This window comes from Corticium candelabrum, chromosome 1 (assembly GCF_963422355.1).
Source record: "Corticium candelabrum chromosome 1, ooCorCand1.1, whole genome shotgun sequence".
Classification (NCBI taxonomy): domain Eukaryota; kingdom Metazoa; phylum Porifera; class Homoscleromorpha; order Homosclerophorida; family Plakinidae; genus Corticium; species Corticium candelabrum.
In genome coordinates this window covers 5,023,860-5,039,454 of record NC_085085.1, presented here as the reverse complement: position 1 = coordinate 5,039,454, position 15,595 = coordinate 5,023,860, and the positions used below count along the sequence as shown (strand labels likewise).

Genomic DNA, 15,595 nt, shown 5'->3' with positions numbered 1-15,595 from the left:
CTGTAACTAGTCTCACGTAGACAGACCTTAACCCACCTTCATGCCTGGCAAGAGAATGTCAGGGTTAAGGTCTGGCTACGCAAGACTATGCTGTAGCTGTACTACACATATGTGTTGTAATTTGATTTGATGGCATATTACATGCAGATAATAAGATAATAAAAGAAGATAGACTAAAAGTTTGTTGTCTCATGTGAACATCGTGTCTCAATAGGATTGCCGTCCTGGTATTTCTTATAACTCTCCGTAGCTGGACCTTTAACTGCTGTGGGGAGGTTCATACAAACCCCGACCCCCTCTGTGTACAGGCCTGTTTCTTTAGAAATAGCATTATACACGATACATATAAGTTAGACTATTATGTTCATTGTATATATTTAACCGAAGGTCTGCATGCATTAGAATTACAGTAATAGGGTTGTGGACTACAGCACCAATGACTAATAAAATGGATGGCCTAACAATTGGAATGCAGTGCATGCACTAACTGTTATCACTGGTTTTAATTTGCAAGCAACTTGAGAGTGTTAGTCGATGTGCATGTCCAGCCTATTATCACGCTCTTGATGTCAATTAGCAGCACCCTAGATACCTGGCAGTCTAGTCACACGTGTCATTTCTTGTATGTGTAGTATAGCTGTTCCGTGTTGTCAAAAGCTAACAGGCATGGGTTTAGCACTTTAGTGCTTTTTCACAATGTAAGTAGTGTACTAGTAGGAGTGTTTCACTACACATAAAACAGCTGCAACATGCTCAAGTCTAGTATTTAGGGAGGAATGATCATATCACCTCACTTTATTTATACGGCATGCTGGACTTTGGTCAGCCCTGGCAAAAACAGGCATGCAACGAAATGTGTGAAAATACAGTACTTGGTCTCTCATATGTTCAACACACTGACAACCATTATAATCCCCATTCTACTCTATCCTGTAGTCTCATTTAACCAACTCTCACACGTTATCCCATCAACACTCCACTCGCCCACTTCTCCCATACATTTTCTATCATAATGACTAGTACCTCAATAGATATATTCTACATCCATCACTCACCTGTCTTCCTGGAGGACCCGGAACTCCGGGAACACCCTACAAAAGACCACAAATGCTCACTCAATACAACTTGATCATTACGACAAGAGATCAAACACACACTACCGGTTCTCCCTTGCTTCCAATGCACTCCACATCAACAGAATACGATGGCAGCATGCACAATGCCAAGATGACTAACACTACCAGCTGTAACATCACCAAACCAATGAGCAAATGATACAAGTTGAAAGTAATACAACAAGATCTACTTGCTTGTCCACTCATATCAGCAATCTTCCCACCTATTGTCTGCTTGCTGTCATGTCCGTTCATTTACACACTATCAATAGAATGATTAATCAGAGGACGGTCAAGGTAAGTGTAAGTGATGTATAATCTATTTCCAGTAACAAACATGACAGTCTCCACATGCTATTGCCATCCCTCTATGTCATCGATCAGCAGCAATGATGTAAATAAAGTGCCAATGGCTCCAGGAGACTAACTAAGTCAAATCCTCCCAAACATCTACAATGTCTCATTTCCATTATTGCTGCTCTATACACACAAAAGCAATTTTCTGTTCAACTTTTGCTTCATCCAACTCCATAAATTTCTTTCAAGTTGAAATTAAGCTGCAAGTTCAATATTCAGTCAATGGTGTTGATTTCATTTGTTGTTCAACCAGAAGTTGCTTGTGTCAAGTAGGTGTGGCATATTGTCTCAAGATAAATCATAAACATTAGCAACAAAACATTTGTAAAAAATAAAGATAGAAATGTTGGATGAAAACGTTAACACAAACATTGACTTTCAAATCATGTTTTCAATGATAGATTCACAACAACAATGATGTTTAATTAATAAGCTATTATTGTGTCACATCTCACGCCACTCCCAGGTACGTAGCCAAGAATGACAAAAATATGGAAAGAAGTTTACACGACGGCGCGTAAGAATCAAATGCAGCCTCGGAGTTCCAAACGTGCCAAGCACCCTTCCTTCACGGATTCCTGAGCTGTCTACAGTAGCCAGTCAGCACACAAATTATGTACGTATCTGTACGAGCAACACGGCGAACAGTCTATCTTGCAAGGGTTTACACGTGAAATGTCTGCTAAGCCCATCCAAGTTCGTACGAAACAACTGCATGCTCTACGTCCTTTCTATTACAACGTGTTTACATAAAATACTTGCCTTCCGCTTAACAGCCATCGTTAATATTTCCGGCGTCCTTCTCTTCACATCATCCTGAAAGAAGAGCAGATACAAAAGTGCGCATGCTCTTTTGCTATTGTAATACGGGACTTGAGTGAACAATTTGGAGAATTGAGAATACCGGCTGCCAGAGAATAGACGTCGTGTTGCATTCTATTTGTTGTTATACTTGTCCGCTTCTCATATTGGCTTGTATTCTCAATTACTATCTACTTGCCTACCCGGAAATGGAGCGTCTGAATTAATCCTCCAGAGTATATTTCAAGTTAGTATGCATGTAAATTGTTTTTACAAGTCAATATGTACTAAGTTTATGCTGCAGTAAATACGTGTATATCAGCAGTTGAACCTCATTGTGGTCCATGGGGATACAGGGGGCTGAGGTGAGGCTGGGCACACCGACTTTGAGTACAATCTCTATTTTTGTAAGCAAACAGTACCCTCGTAGTTCATGTACTCTGATGTCCTTTCAAGCCCGCCCCCAACTTGCGAGTTGCTCCACTGCCCCTGACACTTAGAACAACAGTGAGTGAAATATCTAAGGGTGCGTTCGAATACTAGTTCCAGTTCTAGAACTGGAACTGTCAGAACTGTTGGAACTCTTGCTATCAAACGAACGCTTAGAACTGTCAGCAAGTTGAGCATGCGCAAAGGCTCATACTTCCGGTAAGCGTCAATATGAAGTAGCATGATGTTTCTACTCCACTTGTTGTAGTCAGTTTGAACATCAGCAGTGCTTTCGCTTTCGGTTTTTTGGAGCTGCTCGTGCCAAGAAGGTCACTAATCAGTCCCAAATGTCGTTCTTCTGGTGTTTGGCAAGCCGATGGTCGCCACAAGTGTTCATTAGAACCAGCAAGAAGGTCCACAACGGCCTCAGCATCTGTACCCGTCATTTCACTTTGTCAACCTCCGGGAATTTTGCATTTAGGGCGTGACAGCTCTAACAATACCAGCTCGCTAGGCGGAACTGCTAGAACTGTTCTGACAGTTCTAGAACTGTCAGAACTACCAATCGAACGCTATAGAACTTTTCTCTCCCCCCCCCTATAATTCCAGTTCTAGAACTAGTATTCGAATGCACCCTAAGTTTACCAGTTGGACTGGCTGCACTACAACTCTGCAAGTTGTGGTTTAGGATGCTACTAGCACTCTTATTACAGCTGTGTTTACGGACATCGATGAATTGTTTCCCTGCATGATTAACTTAATTAAGGCGCATATGCTCTAAGGTTACAGTAGCACAGGCTGGCCAGCTGGATGACTTTTTGACTACCCGGATGTGTGTGAGTTAATAGACAGATGTGGGTGGTATTAGCTACTCCACATAGGTTGTTGGTTACAGTAAAATAGTTAGTGAGAAAACAATTACAGTCTATATTAGACTGGTGTAGAACTAATAAGCTATGGAACAACTGGATAACAGCCACGGGCTTTAACTTTAGCACTTTAGTGCTTCTTTATTGGATATAGTGTTGTATGTGCTAATCGTAGTTAGTATACAGATGACAACTTCATGAGTTTGTTGAACTATATAGAACATTGAATTGTTTGAATTTTTTATTGTCTCTACAAAATTAAAATATTTTTAATATCAATAAGCAGACAAAAGGCAAACAAACATATAGACATATGACAATCAGCACTTACTGTAAAATACGCTTCATGAATCTAGTTTCTGTATTATGTTTTAGTAAGTTTGTACCTTAATTAATCTAACGTTCTAATTATAAAGTACTTCAGCATCCAAACTACGTAGTCCAAGCACATTTTGTATGGATGCAGTCTGTAAACCTTGATGCTCTTTGGGTCTCAGAGATTGAGTACTTCTCTTAGCTTCATCCAACTGTGAGAGACGCATCTGACTCAAACTGATATCCTGCAGCCCAATAGCTTGTTGTTCTGGCTGTGAAGCCCTTGTAGCAGCTTCAACTTTGATTTGCATGTAGAACAAGTATATGCTCTCTTTGCTATTAGTTTCAGTTGTTCAATGCACGTTTTCAACTCTCTGATGCTTGTGAAGACTGAGCAACAGAAAAAAAATTGTTTTAGCTATTTGCAATGCTTCAGTATAAGCTTGACTTTTGATCCATTAAATCTTACAATCTTGCACTGACACTTGAGCATCATGATTCTTGTCTTGGATATGGTAGTAGTTGGCTGTATCTTGATCTTCTAGTGTTCTTTCGTGATTTGTGATATGCTTCCCAAACACGCTGATTTTGCTGGAGGTGATTTAAACTGTCGGGTTTTTTTTGAATTTTGCTATGCAAATGACACCGCAGTTACAGTTTGTTCTTAGAGCAGCTCTACATGCAGGAAGTCGACTGTTATTGGCAAGTTTGATGTATCTGTTGTCTGTAGCTGTTGACCGAAGTGTTGTTCTTCTGGAGTATAATGTGTATGTTAACTATTGGAAAAATGCAAGCAGCATACTTCAACAGATGAGAATAGCTAATGCTTTAGGTCAAAGCAGCAGCAGTAATATTGTAGCTGTATGTACTTAGTCATAACAACAGATCAACAGCAAACAAAGAATTTCTGAGTTTTGTTTGAACAGAGTGAATGGAATGGGCAGTTGCTGTTGAGATGTCCTCTGAGTTGGCTAATGTCTATGTGGTTGCTTTTTTAGAGGAAAAATTATCAGTAGAAACAAAGAAACAGGAAGTTGTCAAGGAACAGAAAAGAAAGAAAGACATTTGGAAAGACTTAGTAAGCTTCATGTATTACGGCAATCCGTAGTTCAAAAGATTGGTGAGATATAACTTGGTGCTAAATGCATGTGTGCGCACACACACACACACACACACACACACACACACACACACACACACACACACACACACACACACAACACCGACACATACGTATGGGGTTTGGGGGTGGGGTGGGGTAAGTGAACGAACCGACCCACTTCAGTCAGTCCACTTGTACAGTATATACCTGTGCATGTATAGGGCCAATCAGACAAGGTGGATCCAGAGGTGTTTGTGCCGGAGCCACAAACTTGTAGTCTAGGTGTTTTCAATGTATAATATAAATTGTAACTTTTAGAGATGTACTGTAAGGTTCGTTATTAGAGCTTTAGCTGTCTTGTTGTATTAAACAATAATTACATTACTCCTATACCCAACCACCTAGTTTTGTCCTATCAACGCTTGAATCTTTGAAGTCATCTTGCAGTAGAATGTCTGGTGGCAGCAATTTTCGAGGCTTTTGTTTGGCAATGTTATCTCTATTGTCGGAGGGGGGGGACTGCCCCCAGTGCACATGCCAAATCTGCATGCGATATAGACTGTTTGCACCAGCTGTATACAGAAGCTGTAGCTCCTGAAGTGCTGGCCTCGGTACCATGCACGTTCGAGTTGCAGATCTAGACTCCACGCAAGACCCTTGGGCATATAATGTGCAGTCTAGATCATTATTACATGTATACTATATGCATATTTACAAATACCTTCCAATAGACCTGGTAACTAATGGATTTAATAGAATAGAGCAGGTTGAGCTGACTGGGAAGTCCACTAGAGCACTAAATAAACCGATGCATAAAATGCTCCAGGTACGCCCTCACACACACACACACACACACACACACACACACACACACACACACACACACACACACACACACACACACACACACACCACTTCAGTCAGTTTTCAGCATAAGTTTTCATTATTTTATTGGTACTCTGTGGCATTATAGGAGGAAGAAGACTATATTACCACAGAAAATCTGGATAAAAGATTGCAGAAGCATTGGAAAATCTGAGGGACTACAACTTTGCTCTCACTCAATCAGGTGAAGTGTTGACTACAGAAACAAGAAAACACGACTTATTGCCAGTACAAGGATAGTAATATTGATGTTTTGATTACTAATTTATTCTGTATCTAGACTTGTGTGATCAGTAGCTATAACATTTATATTTACATTTTGTGATGTTGAAATGAGCAATTGTATTGCATTTTGCATTTTGTGTTATCTAGATACCTCAAATGCTGTTCCTTTGCTGTTCTAGATTATTTGTACTGAGCAGGTTATGTTAATTGTATGAAACAAGCTATCCTGCATTTTGTGTTGTTTTATTGCCTAACAGCCAGGAGTTGGTGCTGTATGCATGATATATGCTTGGACAGACAAGTATGCTAGCATGTGTATATGTGCAGGTTATCACATGATTAGTGTTGTCTATGGCTTTTGCCTTCGTCAACCAATAATACAGGTGGTGCTCTTGTCAAAATTATGCATTACTTAATGAGCCCTGGTCAGGAATCCTTGTTTTGAGATCTCAGAAGTAACCAGGACAATAGACGAAGTAGATCCATAAGTTACTATCTCGGAATATATACTTACAGTACTTAGCCATCACAAAGGGTATGTACACTATGTGTACACTCTAACCTATTTACTACGTCTGCAGGAACCTGAGTTCAAGTTACATTGAGCAAGTAGTTCATCTTCTGTAATCAGGGCCATAGGAATGAATCAACATCCGGCCTAACGCGCGTTAATAGGGCGTGATTAGTGACTAGTGGTGACAAGGGATCTCCAAGGGGGTACTAAACAGTATCGATTATGGTGAGACAACAGTGTCCCTACGACAAGCAAATCTTGTTGTCTCAAGCTAAACTATTGGGTACCAACTCCTGCATGCATTTCGGTAACGTAGAACTTATGATTACCAGTCATGAAACACACTGGTTATAATGTGGACAGCATTTGGATGTATTGAAGTCACCCTTTGAAAAGAAGTTAAAATCTGTTGGGCTATGGCCCACTGGCGCGATTGGGTGCTATCCAGCCATGAGTTTGCTGAAGAGATAAGAGAAAGAGATGAACATTTATTCCTCGTAATACAGAAATGAAACAAACAAAAATTAGGGTTGAATGGTCACACTACAGTCCAACATACAGTCACAACTACAATTACTACTAAACATGATCACATGGAGAGTCATGTGACACTCACACTTATCACTTAATTAATTGATATTCTCATTCTCAACAACATGCTTCTAGTTGATCTTAAAAATACCAAAAACTGAATGAGTAGAGGCCATGTGGTGTTGATGTCCTCCACCATGTATGTCAACGCTATCACCTTTTTTCAGCAGCTGAAGTAGACCAGCGTGCTTGGTTTTGTCTTCAGTATGATGATGGTAGCTTCGAATGTTCAAAACACGATTGCCATTTACTCTGATGTAAGGTGTAATGGAACTGCCACTATAGTCATGTAACCACAGATGTGTATAAATATAGTAAACACCATCAGATGGAATTGTAAGAGCTCCATTGCTGTATGTGATGGCACCCAGTAAGAATGATGGACTTCTTGTTTGCCAGTAGGTTATCACACCTCAACACAACAACATGTAGTACATCAATATACACAAAATAATAAACAACACACAACAACATACAACAACAAAACACACTCACCTGATATAGTATAATAACTGCCATATGATCCTACAAGATGTGCTGCAACAGTCACTCTTCTCTTATTCTTTGTCCACTACACCAACCATCAACAATCAGTCCCACACAATACTACTCACTTCAACTCTTTTTCTTGTCTACCTCTTCTTTCCAATCCTCCAGTTGCTTCATCTACCAAACGAGCACATGTTCTACATTCACTACAAACACCATCTCATCATACAATAACCATCCCTACCCTATCTGCCAGTCCCTTGAATAGAGAAAAATAGCGTTTCAACACATCTGCACTCACCTAACACACACTCAAATACAAAAACGACACCAACAATCACAACATGCAAATCTCATTCACCTCTAGACCGGGACGACCTTGTGGTCCAGCTTCTCCCTTTGCTCCAGGTAATCCATGATCACCCTAATACGGTAGCAAACTCACATCAAATCTTACATGTTACGGATATCAAAGGCTGGTGCATGCTTACCCTAGGACCTACTGGACCTTGGATACCGATTTCTCCCTTTGATCCTCTTATGCCTTGGGGCCCTCTTGGACCCTACAGTTGTGTGTCTTTACGTAAATTTCTAGGCTCTTCAGTCCATTGACGCAATTATTTACCTTTTCCCCTGGACTTCCCTGTTAAAATTGACATCAAATTTAGTAAACTATTTAGAAGATCGAATTGCAAATTTTATATTACTTTCTCTCCTTTTCCGCCAATGCCAGACACGTTGTCAAGACGCACCATCTTGATACAGTAAGTACATTTAATAAAGTTGATAGAACGACGGAATGAAATTGTGGACATAAAATTACCTGAGTTCGTTTGAGATAAGACTTTAGCGGTTGACAGACTTGAACTTCTGGATCTTCAGAGTTTGTAGAGTCTCCAGTTTTAGGAGTTAATGATCTACAAACAACAACGTTAAGTTAATTAAAATAAACGGAAAGTTAATTATCATTTAATTCTACATACCGGACGCGGAAAAAGCAGCAAACAATTGCAACGAAGACGATAATGTTCATGTCGCTCTGCAATCAGAAAACAGAATGACACAACGCGTCGCGATCCCTCATTTATGGGTAGAAATTGCGTGGGTGTATGCGCACCTGATCTGTTTAGTATGCACAATACCGTGGCTTGAGTGGGTAATTAGCTAACTAGAACACGACACGTCGTGACCAAAGTACACATACTCGATGAAAACAAGTCGTCTATCTAGCGACGTTCCGTCTGTTGATGTAGCTTATAGTGCGGTGCAATGGTGCAGAAACTCGGTGTACTAATTAGATTAATTAACTCGCTTTCTGTAATCTCGAGTATCCATGCACACTCTACACTGTACCCGCCATCATACTGTACCTCCGGCGGAAAAGGGCATTTGAAGTTCTCCGACACCAATGACTTCCCTGCATTCCGGGGGACTAAATACCTCTTTAGTGGTCGACATCGATGCCTAGGATGCCTAAATATAATGAATAGAGAAGCACTACAGTGCTAAACCCTCGGCTGGTGTACATGCACACGACATGCTAAGACATGTATGTGTACAGTGTACGTAAGGCAGCTGAAAATCAGGAGGCACGAACGCTCATGAATGACACCATTGAAAAATCCCCTCACGTGGTGGTTACGCCTACCGTATTTACCAGCTATCATCGTGTAACCGCAATCATTGATGTCCACAGCTAAATAGGCATAGGTTGTTGTAATGAGGTGACCAGAGCCATAAACATTATTGTGAGAAAACATGCACGTGCAAATGATTAGGCGTCTCTGTTCGCTCTGACTTTTCTAACAATAATTAGCCACGCACACCGAAAATTCAAGCTGGCAGACTGCACAACCATTCTATGCAGAAACACTGTGGAACAAGCCAAATGTTACAGGCCATCGTCGCCTTACATGCTGAAGTAACGCGCGCGTTCACTAGACGTCTTATTGCTGGTAGGAAAACATGCGCGTTACAGAGAGGTGGAGCCTTATGATGACATCACGTTCGTACACTTCTAGTCTATTGATCGGAATAGCTTCATTTGCATCTGCGTTAATCGAGCATAGATATGGTCGTACGGTCGAACGCCAAACGACTACTATACTCCTTAGCCAGGATATCCGGGCTTCGGGTAATAAGTAATCACGCCCTCACGTCAAGGGAGGTAGGACATGCTAAGCGCATATGACTAGAGGGGACATCAAAGTCGTTTTTTAGTAGTAAGACCGATGTCACCGCGTGTGATTTCTGAAGATTCTTTCTGATAAGTTAATTGATAATTAAGCTCACCGTTGACAGGGAAGTGACCGGTAGAAGCCAAGGATGAAAGGCAGATAGCTCAGTAATGAACTTCCTCCCAGAGTGTGCGCGCGCATGCACACACACGCACACACACACAAAATTTCCAGTTCACATAACCCAAAATACTGTAAATACAAAACCAAACATATTTGATATTAACAAATAAATGTTTATCAGATGGGGTGACGTCCCATTACTACATACTGATGGGCTCTCACTCTGTCTGCAAAAGATCGATTTAGCTCGAGAATTTTGCCACTCCCATGTGTATGATTATGCACTCGCCCACAGCTAGATGGCATGAGACTGACTTCAGTGTAAGGCCAGTCAGTGTGATACAGTAGATGGATATGTTATTAGCAACAATTAGGAAATCCTTGAGTCAATGACACCATTCTAAATAAAAAAACTTAACTGAAATTTGAGTCCTTGAGTGTACGTAATTCCATCCAATTTCACTTTTGATTTTGTGCATTCTTCACTGCTTTCTCTGATGCATGCACAGACACCTGCTTGTCTGCATGCTTCCAGGAGTATTGCAATAGTTGCTTTCTGCTCTCGTTTTCTCCAGTGAGAAGACATGTATGAGGTGAGCAGCCAAGTTACGAGGGAAACACTCTTTACAAGCAGACAACTCTTCTAAGTCGACTCCAAGATGAATACCAATCTCATACCAATGATTTCTGACATCCATGCCAACCTATAACAAAGAGAGATAATAAACATAAAACGTGATTTTTACTCCATTTATCGTCAATCCACAGTTAAACTATACAAATCCAACTATCATCTGGAATCGTGACTGTATTTACCTCAAGAAACTGTAAATCAGACACAATTGCTTGCAAGTCTAACTTGTCACATCTGTAACTTGACAATCTCCTCCTTCGCAACACAGAATGGCCAAACTAAAGAATGTTCTAGAAAATGTAATAAACACATTAACATACATTTAAATGATGAACAGGATGACTGCACAGTTTTAATTGAAATCAACCACCAACTCTTGCAGTAACAACTAACAGAACAATGAAACAATTTTTTGTGTGCAAACTTATACTTTTCTCTGTTCCTTGCTCTACTACTCCTGGTAGCATGCTTCTGTCACCCTCACAGTCATTGACGATACGAGGTAACACCTCTACACACGGGTTGACAAATTTGACCACGTGCATGAAGAAAATATGTGTATCTCCACTCGATCAACATGTGGCCAAGCTACATACAACAATCAAGGTAAACACATGACTATCATGTCAAACGTATGTAACTTACCAGGAGCAACAGTTTCTATTGTACGACTATCCAGCCTTTCCCCTGGAACCTCTTCAACTGTCTGACCTGTAGTATCTATGTACCGGAAAGTACATCCTGTGTAAGGAACTTTACTTCCAACAGGAAGACGAACTAGCAATGAGTTTCTCTCCTGAGAGAAAAAATACAACAGAAAAGTCAATAAGGAACAAACAGACAACAAAAAGAAATAAGAACTCTTGAGTCACATACAATCTTTTGTATGATTATTTTTATGGTATTGCTCTCGTATGATATAATACCAATGGAATATGTGGTCTTAGTTATCTGCAGTCTGAAGTGATAAAATTGATAGTATCTCTTAGTCTACCAAGGTAACATACAGCCTACAGTGGTACGAGTTATTTCCTAGGCTAATCACTACGCCATTAAGTCTGTGGTGCAATAATTGATACTAAATGTATTAATTACATACACTGATCACTGGCATAGGGTGGTCCGCAAACCACCCGCATTGCTCACATGCAAAGCCACACCCACTTTTCTAAATTTTTACCTCGCAGTTTGTAGACATCTAAGTAAATGGTATCGATTTCAGGTTACAAATAGACTGCGAGACTGAGTGCTGTCAGTGTGGGTATAAAGAAGTGGAAATACTGTTACAGTCTGTGCCAAAAAGGTTTTCATGGCTCGCTGCGATCGTCAAATGAAATGGCATCTCGATGACAATAGAATCTACAAGACCAATGCAGTGCAAACAGCGTTGACCAATTTTAGCATTTCGTAATACAGTGAGCAATATAGGACAATAGCTATAGAGTTTAGCTAGAATAACATGTGGAGAAAGTACTGTGGAGTGCAAGCAAATCATTAGGTAGCTATATAGCGGAGCCGCAGGAGATTCCATTCTCTGGTCAATCGAGGATGTCGACCTTTACTAGACTTACTTGAAAACAATTGATGGATAGGCTTCTGCATGACTTTTTGGTGCCGTCTTTTTGACTGTGCCAATGCTGGATAGAGTAGTAAATGCCTCAAATAAGTGCATAATGGTCATGCGCACTTTACGTGTCCACAACTTCTCCGCACGGGTTTTATCATACTAAAATGATGATGTGTATTGTCAAAGAAATATATGGTCAAAAATTAACGTCGTCGATCGTCAACATACTACTCTGAGATTAAGCGAACCGTCACTGTTTAGTAACTTAAAATCATAGTTTTGCTTGAAAGAGAGTGATACGCCTAAAATGTTTGGGGGGTTATAGCCTCCCCCAGCCCGCCTCCCCCAGCCCGCCTCCCCCAGCCCCCTCCCCCCAACGCTATGCCGGGGCACTGATGGTGTCGGGGCACAAGTGCACACACACACACACACACACACACACACACACACACACACACACACACACACACACACCAATACTATAAGCTCTCTCTGTGCATGCCAATGCTGAGACTTAATTAACTACAACCAACAAACATTCTTACTTGAACTTTGCTATAACTGGGACCGACAGCACATCGATTAACAGTGTGTACATTGGCGGGTTGTTGCAATATTGATCCTAAATGTTATTATACACAAACAATTGTGTAACAACATAAAAGATCCAAAAGTAAATAACAAACTTTGTGATGAAGTTTTTCTGCTTCAATGTTCTTCCCTTTTCTCATCACACTCTGCCAACCATTTCAATGTTGTACAAATCAAGACACACTGATTCACAGACATACTGATTTAACATTTACTATAGAACATTTACACATACCAATTGCTGTATCAGGATGTTTCTTGTGTAATGAATGTCTGACTATGGCAAGAGATTCTCCAAATGTTTTTTGCTTTCATCCAAATGTCCAGCTACCAGTAAATAATATCCAAGTTGACCAACAGCTGAGAACAACAACAGCTTGTAACCAACAGTGACAATTATGACTGATTAATTCATACTGCAGTATCAACGTGAGCAAATAATAATCAGCATGTCATGCTCACAATTCACATAAAGTTGACATCAAACGAAAAACAAGAAACTAACCTGCAGCCACATGACGATGTTCAAGATGAAAAGATGATTTATAGATCCTGACACACTCCTTCATCAGCTTGATTGATTCACTTACTTTACCTTGATGGTGCAGACACTGAGCAAGTGTTAACTGACCTGAACAAGATGAACAATTACTGACGATATTAATATATAGACAACACATTGAATTAACGTGAGCTGAGTAGAGTTGTTTCAGTATGAAGAGTGAAATGTCTTACAATCGTATCAGACAACGAACACATACCATGTGCAAGATCAGGATGACCTTCCGGAAGAGCAGGATTTTTTTGTATCAACAGAATCTCTCAATAATCTTTCTGCTACAGACAATTTGTTTTGTTCCATAAAACAGCTACCAAACAGCCTCATAGCTAAAATAACAATAAAGGTGAGAATTAAGTAACAACAACTTTTTTCTTGGTAATTAAGCCGCAAGACAACAATCAATGTCTAATATATTTCAATGCAGTAGTGAGAGATGAGTTCTTTCTCACATGCAACTACAGGCACTGTTCCAGTCTGTCCATGATACCTGATAAAACGAGAGCTTTCTAGAGCACATACCATGCAACCTGCCATTGTTGAGTAATGTAAAAAGAAATTTTCGGTGGCATAAATTTCAGAACCTTCTGAAAATTTGGTACAATCCATTTTCGGTTAAACTCCTCGGAAGCTTGAGACTCCTGGCTGGATGCACAGTGCACTAGAACTACATTTATGCATTTTTACAAAACAATAGTAAGTGCGCATTACGTAGTATACATCGATCACTATCTTCTAGAAAGGCAATTGATGTTCCAATACTCTCATCTTTGTTTTCTTGGAGATTGTTAAGTAATATCTCTATCATTTATTAGTTTTAGTTTCAGTTGCAGGAACTGGCGTGCAACTCACTAGTAGGCAGCACTTAGCTTTACATAATAATTGCAATAATTTACCATGTTCACAGACATTGCTGTTGAGTCCACTGGCACAGCAGAGGGTCCAGAGGTTTAACAACTTTCACAAAATTTAGGTAGACATTTAATTTAGGTGCTTCTTAGCCCATACCAAAATTACCAAAAGTAAATGGCCACCAAACATTTCTTGGTTACAGTAGCTTTAAGACATACACAGTGTAAGCTTGCGCAATAACACCAGCAGTCAACAGCCAGTCTCACTGACACACATACAACCATCATACACAAGCAGGGAGAGACACAAGAGAAAGACAGACATACTGGTGGCAAGAGAAGCATCATATTCTCTTGTCAAATAAGTTGACAAAACAACACTTACTCACACAACACTTAACTATTTGCCACTTTGACAGCATTAGCTGAAGGGTATTTCTCTTGTAATGCCAAGCACTCCTCCAGCAATACTATGGCAACATACTTGGATTGATGTAAGTAAAATTGCCCCAGGACTGTAAGTATACAAACAAACAAAAGTCAGTCACACAGAAAATGAACCAAATACAAGCAAGCACACACTCCATCATATGTGACATGTCCACACTGGTAACTCTATTGGATAATTCGGTTACTGTCAAACCAAATGAGCTACACACACACACACACACACACACACACACACACACACACACACACACACACACACACACACACACACACACACACACACACACACACACACACACACACACACACACACACACACACACACACACACACACACACACACACACACACACACACACACACACACACACACACACACACACACACACACACACACACACACACACACACACACACACACACACACACACACACACACACACACACACACACACACACACACACACACACACACACACACACACACACACACACACACACACACACACACACACACACACACACACACACACACACACACACACACACACACACACACACACACACACACACACACACACACACACACACACACACACACACACACACACACACACACACACACACACACACACACACACACACACACACACACACACACACACACACACACACACACACACACACACACACACACACACACACACACACACACACACACACACACACACACACACACACACACACACACACACACACACACACACACACACACACACACACACACACACACACACACACACACACACACACACACACACACACACACACACACACACACACACACACACACACACACACACACACACACACACACACACACACACACACACACACACACACACACACACACACACACACACACACACACACACACACACACACACACAC

At 40.6% G+C, this 15,595-nt stretch overlaps 2 protein-coding genes and 1 long non-coding RNA gene across 8 annotated transcripts in view; 1 reads left to right on the top strand and 2 right to left on the bottom strand.

Annotated features, from left to right (window-relative positions):
- The window catches only part of LOC134187312 (pulmonary surfactant-associated protein D-like), a 4,972-nt gene extending 2,680 nt beyond the window's left edge, over positions 1-2,292 (bottom strand). The window contains exons 1-4 of the mRNA XM_062655426.1: positions 2,235-2,292; positions 1,307-1,377; positions 1,161-1,244; positions 1,056-1,091 (exon numbers count right to left, since the gene is read on the bottom strand). Of these exons, the coding sequence (XP_062511410.1) occupies positions 1,056-1,091; positions 1,161-1,214 (90 nt within the window). The 5' untranslated portion in view covers positions 1,215-1,244; positions 1,307-1,377; positions 2,235-2,292. The remainder of the gene's footprint in view (positions 1-1,055; positions 1,092-1,160; positions 1,245-1,306; positions 1,378-2,234) is intronic.
- Positions 2,293-2,378: 86 nt separating this feature from the next.
- On the top strand, positions 2,379-6,316 carry LOC134194204 (uncharacterized). The gene is made up of 3 exons (XR_009972163.1): positions 2,379-2,520; positions 4,885-4,964; positions 5,962-6,316. It is a non-coding gene; the product is annotated as an uncharacterized LOC134194204 (long non-coding RNA).
- Positions 6,317-7,080: 764 nt separating this feature from the next.
- LOC134187323 (complement C1q and tumor necrosis factor-related protein 9-like) lies at positions 7,081-14,709 on the bottom strand. Of its 6 annotated transcripts, none has more exons than XM_062655466.1 (20): positions 14,596-14,703; positions 13,546-13,672; positions 13,290-13,415; positions 13,020-13,144; positions 12,880-12,967; positions 12,739-12,815; positions 11,272-11,422; positions 10,809-11,214; positions 10,194-10,696; positions 9,985-10,121; positions 8,676-8,731; positions 8,516-8,609; positions 8,400-8,447; positions 8,318-8,335; positions 8,184-8,255; positions 8,054-8,116; positions 7,937-7,993; positions 7,840-7,869; positions 7,699-7,774; positions 7,081-7,615 (listed from the first exon to the last, which is right to left on the bottom strand). In XM_062655466.1, exons 11-20 carry the CDS (start codon positions 8,723-8,725, stop codon positions 7,275-7,277), a joined length of 849 nt encoding a protein of 282 aa, XP_062511450.1. In that variant the 5' UTR covers positions 8,726-8,731; positions 9,985-10,121; positions 10,194-10,696; positions 10,809-11,214; positions 11,272-11,422; positions 12,739-12,815; positions 12,880-12,967; positions 13,020-13,144; positions 13,290-13,415; positions 13,546-13,672; positions 14,596-14,703; the 3' UTR covers positions 7,081-7,274. The 6 variants fall into 6 exon arrangements, with proteins under 6 accessions (XP_062511450.1, XP_062511457.1, XP_062511428.1 ...); XM_062655473.1 differs by having other exon boundaries at positions 10,201-10,696; XM_062655444.1 differs by having other exon boundaries at positions 9,985-10,392; positions 10,456-10,696.
- Between the last annotated feature and the right edge of the window lie 886 nt (positions 14,710-15,595).

What these genes read in the sequence shown, in the direction of transcription:
- LOC134187323 (XM_062655458.1), bottom strand. Translation starts at nt 8,725, where the DNA reads ATGAACATTATCGTCTTCGTTGCAATTGTTTGCTGCTTTTTCCGCGTC. An exon ending in TGCTGCTTTTTCCGCGTCCG is followed by an intron (nt 8,610 to 8,675) that starts GTATGTAGAATT and finishes TGTTGTTTGTAG; the next exon opens with ATCATTAACTCCTAAAACTG. An exon ending in AAGGTCGTCCCGGTCTAGAG is followed by an intron (nt 7,994 to 8,053) that starts GTGAATGAGATT and finishes AGTGTGTGTTAG; the next exon opens with GTGAGTGCAGATGTGTTGAA.